General features: G+C 38.8%; 2 protein-coding genes across 19 annotated transcripts in view; one reads left to right on the top strand and one right to left on the bottom strand.

Annotated features, from left to right (window-relative positions):
• TIAM2 (TIAM Rac1 associated GEF 2) overlaps nt 1-22,026 on the top strand; it is a 129,107-nt gene extending 107,081 nt beyond the window's left edge. For all 12 annotated transcript variants that reach the window (XM_077925881.1, XM_077925880.1, XM_077925879.1 and 9 more), the window contains 12 exons: nt 6,947-7,120; nt 9,020-9,088; nt 9,454-9,579; nt 11,982-12,090; nt 13,537-13,716; nt 14,186-14,304; nt 14,680-14,788; nt 16,992-17,050; nt 17,475-17,580; nt 18,613-18,700; nt 19,172-19,326; nt 20,910-22,026. In XM_077925881.1, the coding sequence (XP_077782007.1) occupies nt 6,947-7,120; nt 9,020-9,088; nt 9,454-9,579; nt 11,982-12,090; nt 13,537-13,716; nt 14,186-14,304; nt 14,680-14,788; nt 16,992-17,050; nt 17,475-17,580; nt 18,613-18,700; nt 19,172-19,326; nt 20,910-21,550 (1,935 nt within the window). In that variant the 3' untranslated portion in view covers nt 21,551-22,026. The remainder of the gene's footprint in view (nt 1-6,946; nt 7,121-9,019; nt 9,089-9,453; nt 9,580-11,981; nt 12,091-13,536; nt 13,717-14,185; nt 14,305-14,679; nt 14,789-16,991; nt 17,051-17,474; nt 17,581-18,612; nt 18,701-19,171; nt 19,327-20,909) is intronic.
• The window catches only part of TFB1M (transcription factor B1, mitochondrial), a 34,067-nt gene continuing 31,012 nt past the window's right edge, over nt 20,540-23,594 (bottom strand). For all 7 annotated transcript variants that reach the window (XM_028723737.2, XM_028723734.2, XM_028723740.2 and 4 more), the window contains one exon: nt 20,540-22,415. In XM_028723737.2, coding sequence (XP_028579570.1) covers nt 22,172-22,415 — 244 coding nt within the window. In that variant the 3' untranslated portion in view covers nt 20,540-22,171. The remainder of the gene's footprint in view (nt 22,416-23,594) is intronic.

Genomic DNA, 23,594 nt, shown 5'->3' with positions numbered 1-23,594 from the left:
GCTAAATCAGTCACTACCCTGTTTCGGGAGTGTGGATGTCCCCATTGTACACCTTTACTTTTTCTCTATCAGTGAGGGTCTGCCATTCCGTTCCCATTGGGTCGAGTGAAGTGTTGGCCTTCACTAAGGTGGATGTGTATATATGTATGTGTGTTCATAGAGTACTACAAGCCCCAGACTCTTTGCTAACCGTGTCCTCTCCCCACCCATGTTTGTTTAATTGAAATCCTACCCTGCCTGTCATACCTGGCATTTTACTAGTAAGTAAGTAAATAAAATAATTGATGCATATTCATACAGTCTTAGTATACTCATCCTGACCATTAGTATATTTATACTGTAGCATGTCAGAAGTTAAGAACAGAATTGTGCAAGTATTTCTAAAAGATTGACATCCTTAGACGATAGTCGGTACTCAGTACTGCTGATTGTCTGCCTGTCTGCTTGCTTATGAAAGCCACTTTATACATGCAAAAAATACATTCAAGCTAAGCATACTAAGAAGTTCACCATGATCAAATGGCTTCTTTGTGAATGACAGTGTTTTACTGCACACATGCACCTAACCTATTGTGCATGCAGATATTACTTGGCTCATAAATGAAAATAGCCGCTGCATGTCTGAAGCTCTGCATGAGTATTGGAGACCCAACTGTGAGCCATAATCATTGTCTTAATATTCTTGCTGTAGAACCCGAATACGGGTCCTTTGGACATTGGTGAAAATGCAGATCATGATGCCATTTCATCTGGGCCTAAGCACTTTCCATGTAGTTCAGTTGGACCACATCTCCCATCATCTCTGACCACAAGCCATGGTAGCTGGGGATTGTGGGAATTGGGTCCCATAATATCTGAAGGGACACACGTTTCCCATTGTTGGGATCCATGTCCTTTTCAGCTGCTCTTCCCATCTCATCTTTGGCTGCAGAGCTAAGAGACACTGGGAAGCATACATACAGGCAGGCATACAGGTGTACTTGCTCAGAAGGCCACACATGGAGTGTGGAAGCTAGATTGCTGTAGAAAGATGTGCTAGCCCTTGTGTTTTGTGGTTGAGAACCCCAGCTAACCAGACAGCCTGGCTCTTGCCACTCTTCTTGGCTTTGAATAAGAGAGGGAAAGGGTGTGTATAGGACAGATTTCCATACTTTGTGAGTAGATATAATGTGAGTATGGCCTGTTCTTGTTGTACCAACTTGTTCTAGCACCACATTCTTTTCTGAAATGTGATCTTGGTTGGTTTCAACCAGCACAAAGGTTCTCCACCCTTATTGTACATCAGCCAGTAACTTTGGACTTCCTCCCATTAGGCATAGTCTTTATTGTCTTCACGGCACCTATTGAAGACCACCTTTTTTTAAACAAGACTTTTTATTGGAGATCTATATACCTGTTTCTATCTGTACTGGGCTAGAAATTTTATTTACTTACATATTTATTGTTAAATTGCTTTATTGTCTTTATTGATAAATTATTTCAGAACTTTTTATGGGAGTGATTCATGCAGCAGCCAGACTGGTGACTGGGAACGGCCGCCGAGACCATATAACACCGGTCTTGAAAGACCTACATTGGCTCCCAGTACGTTTCCGAGCACAATTCAAAGTGTTGGTGCTGACCTTTAAAGCCCTAAACAGCCTCGGTCCAGTATACCTGAAGGAGCGTCTCCACCCCCATCGTTCTACCCGGACACTGAGGTCCAGCACCGAGGGCCTTCTGGCGGTTCCCTCACTGCGAGAAGCCAAGTTACAGGGAACCAGGCAGAGGGCCTTCTCGGTAGTGGCGCCCTCCCTGTGGAACGCCCTCCCACCAGATGTCAAAGAGAACAACAACTACCAGACTTTTAGAAGACATCTGAAGGCAGCCCTGTTTAGGGAAGCTTTTAATGTTTGATGTATCACAGTATTTTAATATTCTTTTGGAAGCCGCCCAGAGTGGCTGGGGAAACCCAGCCAGATGGGCGGGGTATAAATAATAAATTATTATTATTATTATTATTATTATTATTATTATTATTATTAATAGAACATATTACTTAAGGGGGAGAAAACTACGATTTCTTGAACATTTATTCTAAAGCAGTACTTTTTCTACAGCAGTACTGTATGCAGAAACATTTTCTGTAGGTTTCTTCTTAACTAGCTCCAAGAAATGCAGGCTTCAGCTATCACCATGCATCACATCACATAGCATAACCTGCCCTTGGATTGCAAATTGATGAAGGGCAGGATAGAAATGGAAAGAATGAATGATGGATGAAAGAATAAATAAACAATGTCTCCAGAAGCATCTTTTCAAATCTTCTCAAAATGCTCTGGAAACAATCCCATGTGTGTTTGTTTAATTGAAATCCTTTTTTTTTTTTTTTTTTAGCATTAGGTCTCCAAGTGAGCTTGCAAAGTAAACAGTAAAAATTATAGTATTAAAATATCACAAATGTGCATTTAAAGCAGTGACCATTAATTAAGATACAATGAAATATAGGGAGTTAAATGTCTTTTCAAGCAAGAATTTATTAATCAGCACAGCTTAGATTTTTGTATTGACACAATTACAACTGGGCAGTTCAAATAAAGGACAAGAAAAATTATATAAACACAAACCCCACTGAACTGTATACAATTTTTGGCATTCTAACTTTCCAGTGCTGTGTTGCTGTTTTTGAAGCCACGGCATTCAGTGTCTGAAATACTTGACAGAGCAGCAGTGTCACTGAAAACTCACTCTGACCTTCAGAGCCATCCAGCCTCTCTATTCTCTCTCTATCCAGCAGATTTCTAATAGTACCCGATGTTTTGGGTTACACGTTAAATTTCATAGGGTTTGTTAGCCAGAAACCTCTAAATGGGATTTGATCCACAAATTTTTGGGTTTCTTTAAGCAGAGAAACGCTGTGGTGTTCAGTTGAATCTTGAAGGTATTCTTCCACCCCTTGCAGGAATTGCAATAGTTTTGTAAGAGATATTTTATAGACCTGAGTAGTGTGCTTTTCCCTCTATTTTGTTTAGCTCAACTAGATGCAGAACAGCAGCATATCAGGTTATCATACGTCAGTGCACAAGGTAGCTGCTGGGTGGTGTTTTTTTCCATACTGCCAAAGTGCACCTCAAAATAATGTGCCAGAGTGGCTTAATAAAGGGCCTCGCCACCTTCCCTTTTTGAAGTATTTGGTTTTTTAGGGAGAAAAATTCATTGAGGCAAGTTATACAATGCCTGCCTTCAAACACAGTAAAACCAGAGTTAAGGGCTTAGCTTTAGGAAGGAAAGCAAAGCAGCAAACATCAGCAGCTTACGGATCCCTGCAGAGGATAGTTTCAAGGGTAAGTGTTTCGTTCTTTAAACTGCTTGAGCAAACTTGAAATGCAAAATTTGAAAGAAGCAGGAATTGTATATAAAACCTATGGACTGTCCTTCCATTTAATGCATGCACAGTTATTAATATAATAATATCCATAAGTGAGCATGGCAGTAATTAACAGAATTGATCTTGAGGAAGGATAAACTAAATTTGCTCTGTGTGTGTGTGTGTGTGTGTTTAAAAAAACATAATGGATTGTGTTTGAGATTGGTGTCCAAAACAATACCACTCACAATACTATGTTGAATCAAACTTCAACAACTTTCAGAATTCTTTGCAAAATTGTCTCCCTTCTACATCTTGCAGCTATAAACTATCTGAGAAGGCATTTAAAAGAACAAGGAAGTGCATCTCTAGTATAACTGTGCTAATGATACAATCTGCAACTAGCGAAATCCTCCTACTTTGGCAGTAGAGGGGTTTCTTTTTCAGAAAACATTTATGTCAGTATGATTCTTGGGGGGGGGGGGGAATTTTGGCTGCAGCGCTGCGCTGTCCCTTAAGTTTCCAACCTCAGTGATTTACAGCACTGATACAGGTGAAGGAGACTTGTATGCAGAAATGGGAAATGCAAGCCTACACGCAGAAACCACCTATGTAAATTGCATAACATTCTTGATTTCTCATTCATATTCATGTATAGATATAGACTGAAAGTAAAGCACTGGGGTAGATGGGATCCATTACCCAGGTGTACATACAATTTGCACTTTCATTCCTGATAGGAGCACAGACATGAACCTTCCATACATGGATATCCTTCTCTGGATTGTGGAGTTTTGGACCCCCCCCCCCAAAAAATAAAAAAATAAAAATATACATCTGGAAACTAAAATGAATGTACTTAAATACAAAGGACAATGAGATAAATACTGCAGACCTTGACTGTTGCTGCAATAGCCTGCAACTTACTTCTTAATTAACACTTTCTGGATGGATTTTAGAGTGGGAACAACAGAAGATGACAGAGAACTCTGAGTGCAGGGACACCTTATGTCTAAGCCATGTTTTAAACGTCTGTGATAATATTGAATCCTGAAGTACCTTTTCCATTGCATACTGTTGAAATTGCATAGAGAAACCACTTACTTTCTTTCTAATTCATTATAAACACAACATTAATAGCCAATAAGCTTCAGAATAAGGCTTCAAACTAATACTGATTCAGAGGCTTCCATTGAGCCTGAGCCTCCTTGAATACATCACCTTAAGCAGTTGGTGGATTACCTTGTAACATCTTACTCAGTTTGTGGTTATCTAATCCAGCAAAAATTGATTCATGAGCAAAAGATACTGTGCTTGAAGTATTGATCAGGCATATTTTTTTCTTGCTGTGGGTGGAGAATAGCAAGACACTGGGCTGCTTAATGAAACTATTTTTATATTGAATTTTTTCATCACAAAGGAATCCAGTTATCAAGATATTTTGATTAGATTTCTGTGTTGCATTTTCTTAGACTAGAGATCATTTATCTTTCTTGTGTTCTATTCTCTCTCCCACCCCTGACAACCTATATAGCTATTACTGACAATATTTAAGTGTTTGAAGGTTATAACATACCCTCCCAACATTTTGGGAGGGCAATTCAGGGCACCCTCCACCCCATCCCTCACCCTCTCACTGCCACCGACCGTGACCAAACCCTTCCTCACCTGCCTGCTCGCCCCCCTCCAGGGCAGCTTCTGTAAATTTGGGATGTCTGGATTAAACTGGGACACTTGAGGGGTCTGTTATAATAACATAGTAGCCTGAATGGTCTGAGCTATAGCTGTATTTAGTAGCTTGGCTGTCTACTTCTGTGCCAAATTGTTTGATTGTTTCTGATGCCATTATTAGAGGATGAATGATTATCCATAATCTAAAATAATGGTAGGAGTGATGAGAAGCCAAAGTCTGAAGCTTGCTCACTGTGTCCATTTTATCTGTAAGCAAAAACTAAACGCATCATTTTCTAAATAACTTTTGGTGCATACCTTTTGGTGCATTGCATCTAATTTATTGAGGGGGAGGCGTAGGTGCAACTGCACAAATTCATTTTAGAGAAAACTTTAAAGTCTACAATTCTGGAAGATTCAACTACATGAAATACTGGGACAGCGAGGAAGAACACAAAATGAAATGTGACAAGTGTGTTGAATCTTGACACAGCTTGAAGTCACTCACATTCCTGGAAAATGCTTTGGACGGATGAATCTGGCACAGATATAGCACTAAACTAGAAAACAGCACTTCCTGTCATTATCAACATCTATCTGTTCTGGTGTATCTGTGAGCATGATAACATTTTGTTCTTTATAACAACAATTTAACATCTTTGGATAACAAATTGAGGATTGATGCTGACATTGTTTGTGGGTGCAGTCATTTGCTATAAAAATGCCAGAGTCTGGAATACTGACCATTTCTAACGCCTTCCCACATTCTGCAAGTTTTCAAAAATACACAACAATGTTTCTTGTCACTTTTCCCATGACCAATACTACTCAGATTGTAAAATAATACACTTCGAGAAATGGGAACAATAGGCTGCATGACTAGCATGTCTGATCTGCAGCATCGCTGACAATGAATGTCATCTTTTTGAAGCACCTACAATCATTGTTCTGTGTGCAAGAGATAAAGGAAGCCCTTGCACACAGACCTCAAATCTGGAGGGTAGGAAAGATGAGGAGAAAAAGGGAGAGTGGTATTAAATAAGAAAGTGCAGAGCAGCGGGTCCAGGGATGGCTGATAATCACAAGAAAGATTGGAAAAAATGTGTGGTTGAAAAAGTAAGTTATCATAGGACAGCAATTCAGCTAGAAATGCCATACGGTAACTGAAAATCATAGAACTGCTAAGTTGGAGTGGACATCAGTGTCCATTCCCCCCACCCCATCTTGTTTCCAGATTAAGGTCAAACAGCATATTACATGAAATGTGTGGTCCTATTTAACATAACTGGTTTTTGTTGTTGTTGTTTATCCTTTCTTCTTGGAGCTCTAGTGTCATGTGGTTTTCTTATCGTTGTCATTCAAAGGCCGATCTTTAAGTGGCATTGTGTTGTGTATTTTTCTGATGTTTGAATAAATAGGTTGTAACAGGAAAATCAGAAACCAAGAAGTTGGTTGGAAAACTGAAAACTGAACATGTTTTAGCTTACTATTTAGGTATTCTCACATTAGTGCATTATACACTATCTTCCATGGATATTTTAGATCGAGCAAGAACCTGTATTATGCCTTTGCATCTTAAATAATTCATTCACCAAATGGAGTGGGAGCGGGGAGTCTGCCCCTACCAGCATAGCCAGTGGGCACGGATGATGGAAGTTGTAGTCCAACAACATCTGCAGGGCCATAGAATTAAACATGTAGGCTGCAATCCTATACCCGTGTTCCTGGGACCAAGTCCAGTTGAACTCAATAGGACTTTCTTCTGGGTAGACATGGATGGGATTGCACTGGTTAGAGACTTTTGGATTGCACTGTTAGTTAATCATATATTTCCCTGCTATACGTGCAATGGTACATATGTCAATGTCAAATGAGCAGTGGGAAGCAAAGTATGATAACTAGTCTGTCTCTGTGTTTTTCAATCGACAGAGCACCGAGCAGATTTCAGCTTTGTGTCCACATTTCCATGAATCTCAGGTAAACAGTATGGAAGGAATAAAGAACATTCCGCCTCTGAAGCCACTGGCACGGCAACTTACTGATGCAGACAGACTTAGGAAGGTCATCCAAGAGCTTATGGACACAGAAAAATCTTATGTAAAGGTAATACAAACATTTTACCATGTTCATTTTCTTATTTGGCTGGGATAATTTATTTCCCTCTGTGTTCTAGCGGCTGTTTTCCGTATATTAACCAGCAAAATTTGCCTTTTATATGGCATCCCATCATCTTTTATGGGTATTTGCCCATGAATAAAAGATTCAAAATTTGGAGGGCACGGGACAGGATTTCCCAAACGTTTTCCTATGCATGCTTTCACAGTTTTCTCATGCAATTGCAGTTCGTTCCATGTTGCATACCCTGTGTTGGATGCACGCGTGAAAGCTTTCACATGTAGACCTTTGACCCTTGCCTGTACCACAAGGTTCGAAGTAGCAGTTTAAAAACTTTTCCCTTCCTATAATCCACCCAAAGTGTGGCATCAGTGAGTCAGTTTAAAATGTGATGATTGGAAGAAGTTTTAAATCTTCTAGCTTAGCTTTCATTAGTTCATATATTCTGTTGCCCTCAAGAATCTTAAGCTTTACTTTAAAAAGAACACCAAACTTGTGCTTTTGAAGACCTTCTCTTGACAGTGTTAAAATGCATGAGAACTAATACCCAGTACGCCAAGAACCATCGAATCAGCTCTCTTTGAAACAGGTCTGGCCAAGTGTGAGAGAAAGTGTCATACAGCAGCTAAGATATTGGACTTTTCTCTGTTCTCTTAGCCTCAGACCTCCATCTGCACTATGGGATAATAGTATGGACTTAACTAATAGGACAGTTATATTTGAATATATAATATATTGAATATACTGTATTATATATTGGAATGCTTGAACACTACATAAATTTGTTGTATTGTTGTTGTTCTAGTGTTCGTTATTCTTTCATCAGTGTGACTTTCAGTAGTGTGAATGAAACCTTACAGAGCACAAATGACTCAGATCAGGCATTTGTATCATAACTATTCACTATGGCCAGTTTCAGAATGTAATGCTACACTATGGATTGGTGTTACAGGAGCAAGTCTAGGACTCTTATGCTTCCTTCCTCTCTGCTATCCTTTTGCACACGAGATCGAAAACTTCTCATTTTTCTTTAAAACTAATCACAGCTGTCTGCGATGTCTTTACATGAGAACTGTGCTCTGTTCTAACTGTAGTTTATAGACTACTTAGAATAAACCACAGTCCTTTGTTCGTCTGGTGGATGAATCCCCTGCTTTAGAGGGTTCATGTTTACATATACTAACAGCCTTGTGTTGCTGGAGAAGGCAATCATTGAGGGCCATGTCGCCACCTTGTGGTTAAAGGCAGGCAAGAGACCTTAAAAAGAGGACTTGAGAGAAGTAGGCAGCTCCCAGAATCTAATTCACTTTCCTGCCTTCCTTCCTTTGCTCGGGGTATTTCTGGTTTTGACAGCTAATAGTCCCTGATTGTTACGGAAGGAGGTCCCTCCCAATCAACATGTACAAGCTTGGTGAGGACACAAATGTGATTCTGGGAGCATCCTGCTTCCCTTCAGTTCTCTTTCCTGCTTTTGACCACAAGGTGGTGCCATAATCCTCAGTGATGACCTTTCAGTGACACATTCAGCTAGAAATAAACAGTTCTTCCTCCTTTAACAAGTTTTTATTAAAGATTGCATTGTGTTACCAAACAAACAAACAAACAAGGAAAAGTTTAGAAATCATGCGATTGTGTGGAGAGAGGGAGGAACGGAGATGGGGAGTAAGGTTCTTTTGTTCAAACAGTTCTTTTTTCATGTCATCATGTTCCTAAGCTGTCTTTGCTATTCCTAGTAAAAGTGCCACAGTTATGGAGTTCAAGCAATAGAGTTAGAATAATAAGACTTTGGATGTCAGTTAAAACTATTTTTCATTAGTTTTATACCCGGGTGAATGTTATCAAGGAATTGTTTTCTTTTGAAACTGTGCAATTTTTGTGCCTTTATAGGACCTGAGCTGCCTCTTCCAATTATACTTGGAACCTCTTCAAAGTGAGACCTTCCTCACTCAAGATGAGGTGAGAGGATTTTGCTTTTGTTGTTTTAACTGCTTTCCAATCTGTTGCAATGTTGCAAGCATTTCCATCATATCATACATGAAAGAAAAGACAAACTGTGTTTTTCTATCCGCTGCATCAATCATGTCTTAGTTATAAAACTTGAGTCCACTTCTGACGACAGTGCTTCTAAGACATCTTTGTTTCAGAAACCACTTGTTTTTCCATGTTCAGTGCCAAAACTATTATGAGACAAATTCATTAATGCTAAGTGTCTCTTTGTTTGCTGTAGCAACATATTGATTGATTGCCTTCACTTGGATAGTATTACCGTCAAGTACAAACAATTCATGTGCTCCATATTTGATTCTCCTCCCCACATGTAGATGGAGTCTTTGTTTGGCAGTCTGCCAGAGATGCTGGATTTTCAAAAGGTATTTTTGGAGACTCTTGAAGATGGCATTTCCTCCTGCTCTGACTTCAACACACTTGAAACACCATCTCAGTTCCGGGTAAATATAAAATCTCAAACTCATTACATATATAAAAGTACCTCTATATTTTGTTAGTATCAGTTCACATGTAATGCCAAACAATGGCTTAGCACTGCATAGTTTCTATTAGCATGAGTAATGTGTTAGACTTGCCTGCTCCCTCTCTTGCTCCCTTGTCACTTCTTTCAAACTCTCTCAGTTTTGCACTAGATGTGTACCAGGAATCTAGGGTTAAAACAAGCAATGTCTAGTTAAACAAGCCAGCTTCATAAAACGGAAACGGACTATAGAAACTGATTGGAGTTTGTTTTAAAACAGCATCCCTGGTTCATACATAATGGTAAAACAATATTCTTTAAGAACGAAACTGAACTTGACATGTGTTCATGGCTGCTCAGGACAGGAGAGGAGAGCACAAACCATGGTTTAATGTTACGTGTGAATACGGCCATTGACTGAATTATCGCAGTCACTGGCTCAATTTGCTCATAACACTAAGCCAAACCATGGCTTAGAGCAAACTTGCAAGTTTCCAGAGAGAAGGTTGTGACCCCCCCTCCCCCAATATTACATTGGGATAAATTTAAGGGAATATGTGCACATTGCAACCCCAAACTGCTTAAAATTAATTCTGTAGACGTAGGTTCTCTTCTCAAAGATCCTGGAAACTGTAGTTTTATGAGGATGCTTTCTTCTCTTCCTCAGAATTACTTTTGTATAAAGCATCGACTACTAAACTGTTTTCAGACAGGCAAGCATGTAGTGAATACTCTTTTTGGGGGAGGAGGAATTCATGTAATTTTATGTTAAGAGAAAGGGGAAAGAGTTTTCTTAGTCTTAAGAAGCATATCTTTATTGTCCTACATCCAGAAAAAGTAAAACAAGTTTATGAAATGTTTTCCCAGTTAAACCACTCACTTTCATGATTTCCATGTCAGAGCTTACCTGCATTGCATCAAGGTACAACAAACCCATGCCTGATCTCCCCCTAGTCCCATCCTATAATTGTATTATCTTGATAACTGTCTGGAGGGGGAAATGCTGTACTCAACAGCTGAGCAAATTCTTGTCTTAAGAGTCACGGTCACCCTGTTCTCTCTCCAACACAAACATTTTGTTTCATACACGTAAATAACATGAAGCATTGATGATGCCTTTGTGCTTTTTATTGTTGTTAGGCATCTTTGTTGTCCTTTTGACGCAAAAAGAAAAGGTATACATATTTTCACAAATATGTGAAATTGTTAGAACTTGATGACACCTGCAGTGCCAAAGTAGCAGTCGATAATCTAGCCACTGTGTCCTGAACCAACTGCACTTTCTGAACAGACTTCAAAGACAGCCTCACTTGATGTGCATTGCAGCACCAGGCATGTTCCCAGAGCATGGATCACGCTGGCCAGGCTTTGCATGTCCATGAGTAGTCACACCATTGGCGAACACAAACAGGGTTATGGAACTCTTGTTTTCTGATTTGTTCTGTGGGGTGAAAAATATGGCAAATCTGGGAATAGTTTCTTTTGTACAGTTGCTTACTGTGTGCCATGAAAGGAATGCAGTTCTTAATTATACATTTCCCCCAAGATATTTTGCAAAACAGGAATATATAGAGGGGAAACTATGCACATTCACAATTGGGTTTTTTCTTCATGTTATGGGGTTTTCTCATATTCTCTCATGTTTTTACAAACATTCTATAGTAAGACTGGCTCTACTAATCTGGTATCAGGGTCAAATATATCCGAAGCAACTTCTATACCACTTAATTATAATAAGTTATGTACAAGTAATTCAATATAATAAAGACAAAATTCAATAAAAACTATGAAATCATAATTTAGTTAAAATGCCTGCTGGATTTTTATATTTACACACACACACACACACACACACACACACACACTAAAATACTAAACTAAATTATGATTTCATAGTTTTTATTGAATTTTGTCTTTATTAGATATAGATGTAGAGAGAGAGATATTCATATTCAGAAGGTGCTGGAAATTCAAGAGGGAGGGCCCAGTCTGGCCACAACTGGGAATGCCATTAAACTAGGCCCATAACACCATGGGCTATTAACACTTCTGCATTTGAGGGCATGACTCCGGGGGTGAATTTCTGGTTTGTTTTTGCAGTGTGACAATCAGAGCACCGGCTTTCCTTAGCTAAACACCTGTTCATGTTAAGATATTTGCAAAAGGTGTTGCTGAGGTCTGCATTCATCATTTTCAAGGCACAATGTCTTTGAATGGTATGCCATTATTTTAACTGCTGTTATACACTTCCTGAATGCTAATGGCAGGCAGACCACAAATGTTTTGCATTAAGGAATGGATCTTCTAACTAAAGAATAATACTAGAGTACCTACTAAATAAAAAAAAGTTCTCTTCCTAACTTCTGATTGTGTTGCTTTCAGAAACTGCTGTTCTCCCTGGGAGGTTCCTTCCTGTATTATGCTGACCACTTTAAATTGTACAGTGGGTTCTGTGCAAACCACATAAAAGTCCAGAAAGTTCTTGAAAGAGGTAAAAGTCTTACTGATGCTATATATCGATGCAACAGATTCATAGCACCAAAGTAATTGTTTTTCATGGTGATGGTATAAAGAAAATAGCTTTTTAGTTTTTCAGGCTGCCCTCTGATGATGTAGGGACTATTTTGCAGTGCTTTTAATAGGGTGTGCTTGCCTCAACATCCCATACATTTTCCATTTGTACTTTCCCTCTTTCTCTCCCTGGAATATGGAAATAATATTCTAGTGTAACCTCTGTGTAAATATGAGGAATAAGGGCTGTAGCCAACTAAATAATGGAGCAAGTGGAATGATTCCCACTCCTGCACCAAAACCTCCTCTCCTCCTTCTGTGCCCCCACTCTCTGGGGATGCACAGGGGCCTAGAGGGAGGGCAAGTTAGTTGGATTGAACTGTGGGTTTGGAAGTTTATATCATTTTCTTTAATATATATATATAGAGAGAGAGAGTATGAACTTGTTCACAAGTACACAGTGAGGCTTTGAGGGGTTTTTTTGAGGTTTATATCAATATATATATATATAGTTTGAACGTGTTCACAAGTACACAGTGAGGCTGTTTAAAATAGTGTTTTTCCTTGAGTGGATATGGCAGCTTGCCACCTGGAAAGAAAATGCACTGCCACAGCTTTTTGGGAGTAATTTTAGATGGAAGTAGAATCTGTGACATCCCCTGAAAGGAGGACGATATTCTTTGTGACCGCTGGGAATGTTTGTAAATCTTTAGTAAAGTTGAACACTTCTAGTGCACATTCCAGAAGTAAAATCTTTATCAGATACCACTCATGGTGAAGAGTTCATAAGTGATTGATGTTATGTTCTGCAACATATTCCACCCCAACCCCCGCAAAATGCAAACATACCCATAGTGAGACAAGCCTTATAAAAATAAAATATATTTTTAAAAATTATTATTTTATATTTATATACTGGCCAACAGAAGTGTCTCGCCCAGTTTTCCAGCCATGGGTTTGCTGCCGTTTACTGGGAGGGACAAAGGACTAGGTGATGGGATGTGCTGTGGACAGACTGGCAGGAGCACCAGCTTGGCTTCCCTGTGCCAATCTCCCTGCCATTTAGCCCCATCCAGTAAGTTGCTGCTGCTGCTGCTGGGAAGCTAGCATTGTAGCTGTGCCCTGCCAGCCACTTCCACCGCCCAGTAGTAAATGCCCTGTGGTCAATTTAATAGCTGTGGAAAACTAAGCTGCACAGCAGTGATTGTAGATTAAGGTGGAGTAACAAAGGATGCATAATATGGGAAAGGATTATCTCTCTGTTGCTTATTGCTACATAGAATATTGATGGCCTTTGCCAAGAGGGAGGCAGAGGAGTGTGGCCTATTGTTTGCCAGGTCCTGGAATGAAATGCAGAAGATTGATTCTCCATATTGTTGCTTTTGGGCTGCTAATACGCTCTGGGTTTTTGTTGTTTTTCCTTTAGCCAAAACAGATAAAGCCTTTAAGGCCTTTCTGGATGCTCGCAACCCAGCTAAACAGCATTCTTCCACATTGGAGTCCTTTCTCATCAAGCCAGTTCAGAGGGTGCTGAAATACCCGCTGCTCCTGAAGGAGCTGGTATCTCTGACAGACCCTGAAAGCGAGGAGCATTACCATCTCACAGGTACTTCCCAAGGAAATAAGCTTTGCTATCTGTGCTTCTGAATACCAGTTGAACAGGAGGGGAGAATGTTCTTGTGCTCGATTCCTGCTTGCTGGTTTCACAGAGGCAACTGGTCAGCCATTGTGAGAACAGGATGCTGGACTTAGATGGACCAATGGCAGGATCTTTTTATGTTCTTAAAAACTGTCCCAGCTGTTTGTGTCATATCATGTATTTAGCATTGAGCCAAGCACACGATAGGGAACCTCATTGCACATTACAGAGTGTAAAGTGGTTTTCCACATGATTAATAGAAATTTTTGGCAAGACACGGGGAGCGGTTTTGCTTATTTGGTTATCATCAACAGTGCATTTGTTTCTGCACTTCCTAAGATGATGAATTCCTGGGTTTTAAGTGACTCAAGGGTACAGCTTTCAACTGGCCCATTCAGTGTATATCAAATAATGGATTTGCCTTTACAAATTGCAGAAGCACTGAAGGCAATGGAAAAGGTGGCCAGTCACATCAATGAAATGCAGAAGATTTACGAGGATTACGGTGCAGTGTTTGACCAACTAGTTGCAGATCAAAGTGGAACTGAGAAAGAGGTAAGAAGATGGGAGCAGGGTTTTGTGTGTGCAGATAATTCAAATTTTGGCCTTAATCTTTGTCCAACAGTATCATCATCATCAATTTTTATGCCGCCTTTTCATAGTCAAGACATCTTACAACAAGAAAGACAAGAGTTACCTGAATTACAAACATAACAAAAAGCATAAACATAAAACGCATAAAAAGTACAGATAATTGAAAAATTTCCACATAAGTCATTATAAGAGCCAGAAATTAAGATACAAAAATTAATATCAGTAACAGCAGCAAAATCCCCCTAAACAATACCCCAGCCAAAGAGCCTGTTCAGCAAGTGATGCCAATTGCTGTATGTTAGAATGAATAACTCTTCTACTCTACAATGGACATAGGTCACCGAACTTTCCATGGGAGAACTTCTAATGCACTCTACTGTTGCCTGGCTGAATCCATTCTCATCATTAGGCAAAACAAGAAAAGACCTGGAACTCACAGTGTTTGGTGAGTGATTTATTCAAACTATGTCAAAACATCATCTAAAATAGTTCATTCAGTGGTTACAGGTATGCATTGTTGATATCAGATCTGTTAGCTTTCTATGCTTGCTCCAAGATGGAACTTGGTTGAAATGCATTCCACTACTGAAAATTAGTGATGGTGGTATTGTTGTGAATATAGTATATGATGTAGATCTCAAAATTTTTGTGAAAGTATTTACACATTTTATCACAGTGATAACAGTGTTACAGAGTAGGCCAGTATCGTCCCATTATTGAAGAGAGAAGGATAAGACAGGTGGGAGCACAACAAAAGGTTGCAGTGTAGTTTGTTCCTGTTGAGGGCCACAGTCAGTTAACTATGCTCTTTCTGGTGATAGGTTTTTCCATTCCCTCCCTCCTTGATATTACTATTTTTCCTAACAATCTAACAGCATTCTGTGGCCTCTGAGCCTGCTTAGTCGTTATTCTGCACCATGGGGTTTTTCTGCTCTTTGTCATTTAAGCTACACCTGCTGGAATTCTTCTGTATAACTTTAGAAGATGCAGAGCCCTGTCCTCTTTTGCATCTGACTGCCCTAGGTCTATCCTCCTCCCTACAAGTATATTTGTATGTCTGTATTCCCCGGAATATCCAAGCCCACTGATGCCTCCTCTCTTGTGTATGGTATTGATTCTGCTGCATAATGGCCCATGAATGAGTTTTCTATTACTATATGATTGTGACGTTTCTTAATGGCATTCAGTTAATAGCCATGGGACTTCCTGTTTTGAGTCAGGGACTTCCAATTTTATGGCTCAGCCTATTAACCACTATGCTGTACCAGCTCTCAAGTAACACAGACTGTAACTTGAATTTTTGATCCTTTTAGCAGAGTGGGAGAGACACCAGATAAAACATTGTGGGGTAGCAGGCTGTAGATGGCTAAGGTCATGGACAAGGATGAGACTGAGTAATGAAGTCTTATCTACTGATTGCCTTGCTTTGACCTTCCCCAGTCACTTAGGGTGACATTCAATGATTTTTGCATACTTGCCACAACAGAAATCTGCTCATACACCCATACTTCCTGTTTCTCTTCTGTCCCCTCCAGCCCCCTGCATATCCCCAAAATCTGCTGTAGAAGTTTTCTCTGCCTTTTGAAGTCTATTTTTGGAGAGAAATTTGTGAGGGGGGTGGGCGGCTGAGGTGAGGAGAGAAAGAACTACCATTACACATGATGTTGCCTGTTTGCATTAGGTAGCTCTCACCTCAAGTATTTAACTCCTCCCAGCTTTTCTTTTCTTTTTAAGAACATCATTAGAATTAGCAACTAAAGTTCAAAATATGAGCAGGCTGCTATACATGCTACTGTTTCCACACTGGAGCTGCTGAAAAATGCTGCTGCATTATTAAGGCTTGGATGAAGATTGTAACAATTGCAAGGTGCTAACATGAATCAATTAGCTTTGTGCAATTAAGATAAAGGACCTACAGCAATCAATCAAATTTCTGTTCATGCCTTTGTCTATAGTTGTGTGAATGATGTGTTTGCATATTATAAATAGCTCTTACTAAAGGATTATATAGTCTTCTTACAGATTGCATTATTATTAATATTATTATTATTAGGTATTTTGACTCTTATTCCCTTTCACTTTAATTTGTGTATCCCATTGTCCCAGAACAAAGTTCTGTAAGTTTCTTATACATAAATGCTTCTTCTGGAACTGTAGTCTTGTTAATAGTAAATTTGAATGATTGCACCCATCTCGGATAAATTTGATCCAGTTTATTGATGGGAGGAGAGAAAAGTGGATAACGTAGATGGGATTGGGATGCAGCTGTGCTCAGATTCTGTAAAATAAATGAGCTGACAAAAATGTGAATAGATAAACGCTTTAATGTACAGTTGAACATATTTACAATATTTGGGAATAGGTAAAGTGAAAGACTTCCAGCTACCAGCTATACCAGTCAGGCAAACATCTTGCTTCTCATTAAATGCAACCCAAGATTGTATAAATATAAGCCCCAGGAGTGAAATGCAAGCAATGGCAGATCTAGAGAGGACACAAATCCCTGTGCAAATCCCTGTAGCAATTTGCTTTGCCAGTTAAGACACACTATTATTAGTGTATGTCATAACTGAATTCAAAAATTAAAATGTAGTACTCATTTTGGAAGTCTAATCAATAAAAGTTGCCTTGTCACTCTCTCTTCTTAGCATTCAAAAGAGCTGTCATCTTAGTATATAAAGAGAACTGCAAACTGAAGAAGAAACTGGTAAGTTTTTCTTAGTCACAAATTAAGACTACCTAAGATGCATTGTGTATTATTGTTCTGATTTACAATACAAAATGTCTCAAGGTATACGTACAGAAGATACATGGAATGTTTTATACATTACTTAGAGAATTTTTCTAGATAAAGTAGATTAGAAATAGGTGAAAAAATCTAGACTCACAAGGGACTGTGATCTAGTGGAAGCTTCCCATTTTAGAAAGGGGTGGGGGAGATTTTTGTTTGTTTTGCCTTCTTACCCATCACATCCAAATGGGGTGATGTCAAAAAGTCACTCGCTTACATGATCCCTGATCCAAACTCCCTGCTCTCCCAGAAGCATAATTCTGTTTTCTAGGAATGAAGCTTTAATTAATTCTTTATAAGGCAATGGCACTTAAACTGATTCAGTACTTTTTATTTACAGGCAACAAATGTCCGTACTACGCATAATCACAATGATTTGGACTTGTTTAAATTTCGTTGGCTGATTCCTTTATCTGCTCTTCAAGTCCGACTGGGCAATACAGCAGGTGACCTTATCTATAGATAATAATACATTTTTTATTAAACATTTTTATTGTTTTTCGATGTTTGTTACCAATGAATGTGTTCAGTACTTTTATTACTTCAAATCTTAACATATGGAGTAAAGCTAAACAACAGAAGAAAATGGCCACATTGAAACAATTATATGTAAACTATGGTTCATGTTTTCCAAACAAGACAATATATTAAGGCTTCATAGCCTGCTGTTTGAAACTAACAATAGTTTCCTAATTCAGACAAAATAGAAACCTGTAATCAACTGTGGTTTGTCCCCTGCTGATGTGACGGCAAAAGTAATGTTGATGCAGGAGGGTGGTTTATAACTTGGCCTTAGCTAGAGATTTTGTTGTCGCTATGGTTGATCAAGCAGTGCATCCATCACAACTTTTTAGAATATAGATTGAAGGACACTTGTGAAAGAATTCAGTGTTTATTATAGTTGTCAATAATGTAGTGCCTATTTACATCAGGCAGCATGTTTAGCATAATTTGCTAAGTATCTTGTTATTTACCAATAAAAAACGAATTTCTTCAGTAACTGTGAATCTGAGATTAAGATTTTTTTAATTCAGTAGAAGATAAATGACAAAAAGCTGTCCTGGGTTGGATGCTGAACTTACTTTGCTGTTAAGCAAACAGTGTGGGTAGAGTCTCTAATGCGATGTTGGATACAGTTAATGGCACAACTGCAAATAAGGGGAAAACCTGATTTTTCTTCCCAATAATCCATATCGATAGTGTATGTCATGGTAGGGCTACACAGCTTACCTGCTGCATACCAGCATATAGAGGGAGAGTGATAGCATCTTTATTTGGTAAAACAGTGGTGGTGGTGGGGGGGATGACATAAATTGATAGAATATAAAACACAATAGTAATAGGTGAGGGCACTATGTCTTGAAGGATCTTGAAGTTTTCCCTGTGGTCTCATAAGTCTTTCCATGAAAATTGTTTGGCAACAGACTTGTAGACATCATGAAATATTTACAGTAACATGTCTTTCTTTCCACATGCAGGAACAGAAAACAATTGCATTTGGGAATTGATTCATACCAAGTCAGAATTGGAAGGAAGACCTGAAACAACCTTCCAGCTATGTAGCAGGTACAATCGTGGGTTCACTTTCCCCTCCAAATAATCTTTTTCTCCTTTCATTCCAACCCTACATAATAGCCTCTATATAATATGCATAATTTGGGCCATTAGATATCCTTTGGAATTAATCACAGCATACTGAATTTTCCTTGTTTAACGGCAGCTGTATGTACACTTCCCAAGAAACCTCAGGTGAAAGATATTTTATGTTGTTGCTCATGCAGCAAGGCCAATCATCTCCCTATGGATGTGCTCTGCCAACTCCGCTCTCAAAAGCTGTAGAACTGAACTGTGTAGGCACAGAACTTTATGCAAACCCCATGAGGAATTGCACATTCATGCTGATTCTCCAGACACTTAAGTGTTCCTTCTGTGAACAATTAAGGTTTCCAAATTGCTCATTCAAATTACGAAGACAAAGCCAAATCATATGTGTTTGTATTATCTAAAACCTAACTACACTTTTCTTGAATTTTGCAGTGATTGTGAAAGCAAGACCAATATAGTCAAAGTGATTCGTTCAATTCTAAGAGAAAACTTAAGGCGTCAAATAAAGTGTGACTCACCATTGGAGAAAACATGTAAAAGCCGCCTAGTTCTGCATAAAAATCGAATTCCTGTTTCAGCAAAATTGGGTAAGAATGTATTTTTTGTCAAAATTTAAACTCATACTAGTTTGTAGTAATACTATCCAAGCATGTTCAAACACTTATCTGTAGTATTGCTGGAGAGGAAACAAAGATTACAGTAACTAAACTTATTCTGTTTGTACTGCACTTTGTTGAAAATTACTAGTTGTGCAACTGTATATTTAGTAGGCGTTATTGCATCATCTTGCAGTTGAAAAGGTAGGAAGAACTAAAACTTTGCAAAGCACAGAAATTGATGTTTTTAAATACCTGTCTGATTCTAGGTTGGTTTGGGGTTGTTGTTTTTTTGCTTTTGAGACATAAATTTAATAGTAAAAAAACGTGTACAAGCGTGGGAGAACATTAATTTTGCTTAAACTAAAAGTCAGTTGTGTTGGATTATAAGGGGGGAGGGGGAGAGCCAGAATCCTCCTTAGAACCACCACCTTACTAGGTCAACTGAAATGTCACAAAACAGCATGCAAGCTTTCAAGTGTTCCCGAACATTTAATCAGACCAGATAGTAAACAAAGCAAGACGATGGGGGGGGGGATAATTTGGGTTATTTATTTATTTAATGTTTATATACCACTTAATCATAAAAATATATCACAGTGGTTTGTTGTTGTTGTTTAGTCGTTTAGTCGTGTCCGACTCTTCGTGACCCCATGTGGTTTACAACAATATAAAACCTTTCTTACGTATCTTTAGGCACCAGGCAAAAACATTTCTCTTCTCCCAGGCCTTTTGCTAATTAAAAAATATATGGCCTTTTAAAACTTCGGGAGGGTATGCTTTTATTTGTTACTACGGTATGTGTTTTTATATTGTAAACTGTCCTGTGATCCTCAGATAAAAGATGGTATAGAAATTGTAATAATACACATCAACTTTGTGATTAACAAAGTAGGATATTCTTCCACACACAAAGTCTGAGCAATCTTCAAAATAGAAGTATTTCCTCTACACTGACTGCTTGAAATTACTTTCTCATAAACTTACTTAGCCTTTGACTGAAGAGCTGAGACTGCCATAGAGGCTTATCCTCAGAGCAGTTGAGGTAAGGTTGAAGCATAGCACAGGAATGAGCGGTTCCTTATCTTTGACATAGTGCATAAGCAGAACTTGTTCACTTCAGCAGTCCCTCCAGCTTCATGCAAAGATCCTTACTCAGTACTTGAACCTTACAAACTTGTCTTTGTAGGAGTTTTTTTTTGGGGGGGGGCAGGGGGAATAGTGCTAGTCTATTTTATTGACAGGCTTCCACAGTGACTAGGCAGGAAGCACTGAACCCTGTTCCTTCCTAGTGCTCTAAGAGGCAGCTTAATGTTGCCATTTTTATACAGTCAGTCCACATGGAGTTTGCCTCTGTGGGCTCCTGGATTAATCAGCCAATCTAAGTTCAGAGTTTTTGTTTGTTTGAAGAAAGCCACACTTCATAACTTAAAATATCTCCCCTGTGATATAACGAAAGTAGTTTAAAATGTCACTTCATACTGAAACGTAATTGTGAAACTATATAACTCTTATTGTTATGCTTGCCAGAGTTGTTGAGTATAGGAATTTAGCATGTGTTTTTACCCTGGCAGCTTCCTCAAGATCATTAAAGTTAATGAAGAACTCTCCCAGTAATGAATGGAACACTGAAGCAGGCAAAGTAAATGAATTGGATTCTGATGAATGCAGCCTGAGTAGCAGTACTCCAAGTAGCAGTTGCCATACCACCGATAGCATCCTGGAATCTAAAAATTTGTCCCCCGTGAAACATCTCCAAAACTCTGCATCAGATTTTTCAAACAGTCCTGTCAAAGAATCTGACATTTTAAGCGATGACGAGGATGACTACCAGCAGATTCTAAAGATAGGCAGTCCCACAAAAGACATAGAAATTCAGTTCCAGCGGCTGAAGATTTCCGAGAATCCTAGTGATGATACAGAGGATAAGTATTCTTCTGAGAGTGAGTATGGAGAAGGGCGGAGGGTGGGTGATCACCCTAAACTAGTCAGGGCGCACTTTTGCCCTATTAAACGGAAAGTGAACAGCACAAGACGCGACAAAGGAACATTACTGGCAATGCAAGAACGGCACCAGTCTCTTGATAGCCATCCAGATGCAGCAAGTTTTGACCTGAACTCTATTTTAGAAAGAGAATTTAGTGTACAAAGTTTAACTTCAGTGGTTAATGAGGACTGCTTTTATGAAACAGTAGACAGGCATGGAAAGTCCTAGCTGCCTGATTCCAGCATCACCACATACAGATTTACATACTTTAAAAAGGGTGACTATTGTAACTTGAGAAACTATTCAGTTTAATGCACTACTGTGTTTTCCACAGAAGTAGTTGTAAAGGCTTAAGTTATTTTAATTTATTGTGGAACAGAAATTTAGATTGAGCTGTTTACGATTCAGGGCAGTGTAATCTCATTTAAATAAAATTAAGAGATGTTTTAAAATTTTTGAAAAGGGAATGAACTCTTGTCAATACCTATGATCTTTTGAGAAAGTTCAAGCAACTTTAATTCGGGGCATTTAAAGCAAAAAATATTTTTAAATTCATCTTAGAAAAATTAAAGTCCTGCACTCAGTTGCACTAAGATGTTTATACTTGATTTTTATATATATGTAAATATAAAAAGCCTGTACTGTAATCTTATTGTATTTTTCATTTTTCTCTACCAGCTTGTACAGTAAAATGCTAAATGCAATTGGTGTGCTTTGTTTTTTATACTGTTCTCTCTTCAATGAATTTCACATACCTTAGTTCAAAAAGACTTAACATTCCATCTTAGAATGTATTTCATTCCACTCGACAGAAACACACATCGTGGCTGGTTACTTTTCTAGAATGAGCTAGATCACGTCATCCTTAGTCTTGCAAAATCTGCTCCTCTTCCTGTTTCGTTTCTCTGTCAATTCATCCCTATAGTTATATGTAAAAAGTTTTGGGTCTTCATCACACATTTTTCTATAGACATCACAAAGGCTTTTAAAATGAAACATGGAAAGTTGAGTCGGGCGTAGAATTGGATCAACATCTGCCAGCTTGAGTAGCTGTTCTGCTTTTTCTAAACGTTCAGCTTCTGGAAATAAGACCCTGAAAGAAAATAGTAGAGATAATCCAAGTGAGTTTGTTAAACGGGGTCTCTTCCTTTATTCAGGTTTTTTAACCATCAGAAACAGTGACCCGCTTCAATAAAATTACCTGACTAATCCATGCTAAGAATAGTTGCCTGCACTAGGTGCAGTTACCCCACAGTGTTGGTCTACCACACCCCAATGAAACCATCTTATGCTGCTCAATCTTTTCTCTATCTCCTGTACTCTGCCCCCTCACTCAGTGGTTGGCTTTCCTTATCCAATTTTTTGCCTTCTCTGCACATCACTTAGAAATTTTACTTTCTCTTGCCAAACACTGCCATTCTCTATGGAAAGCTTTAGTTCTAAAATGAAAAGCCACAGAGCTCAAGCTTGCATTGACATCCTAACCATAAACCAATGATGTCTTTTATTTTGTCTTACAAGTCAACATGGAAACAGCAGCACTAAAGTATCACAAGTTTAGTTTTCAGCAAGCAGCAGATCAGTTCACTTTAAAAGTCAGGCCACACTGTTAAAATTTCTACCATACTGAAAATTCCCCCTCCCAGTTCCTTAAGGAGGGGTGCTGCCGCAAAGAAAGCCTCACCCTTATCCCAATCAAGTTTCAGATAATAAACAGGCACCAAGGCCTCATCTGCTGATTGTAGGTCATAGAGGTGCGGTGACAAGATGGCATTTAAAGCAAGGTTGGGGAGCCAGTGGCAATCCATATATTCTTGCACTCCAATGCCCATCATCCCCAGCCAATCCAAATTGCAGCCCAGCAGCAGGTTCCATGCGCTTGCATTAAAAGGAGTGGCTTGCATGCTCTGATTGCTGTAAACCTTTTCATCATAACTATAGCCACTACTTGTCAGCGGGCATTAACTGTTTGGTGCTCATTTTTGCTTGGTGTACTATGGTCTGGATTGTGAAGTAGATGTTAGTTAGTAGAAAGGAACTAGGCCTGGATAATTTCTCTCTCTCTTTGTAGGCCTATAGAGTGGCATGGGCAGTGAGTGAGTGAGTGAGTGAGGGTGTGTGTGTGTGTGTGTGATTGTCACTGTTTATTCTCAGAGACATATCTGAAGACACTCATTTACTTTGTTTCATGTTCCCTTACCAAATAATAAAATTTATTATGTTTATTTAAAAGGTAAACACACATATTTTACCCTCAAAATAAGTGAGATTT

Source organism: Podarcis muralis, chromosome 3 (assembly GCF_964188315.1).
Source record: "Podarcis muralis chromosome 3, rPodMur119.hap1.1, whole genome shotgun sequence".
In the NCBI taxonomy this organism is placed as follows: domain Eukaryota; kingdom Metazoa; phylum Chordata; class Lepidosauria; order Squamata; family Lacertidae; genus Podarcis; species Podarcis muralis.
Note: the sequence above shows the minus strand (reverse complement) of the source record. Positions and strands in the feature narration are given on the sequence as shown.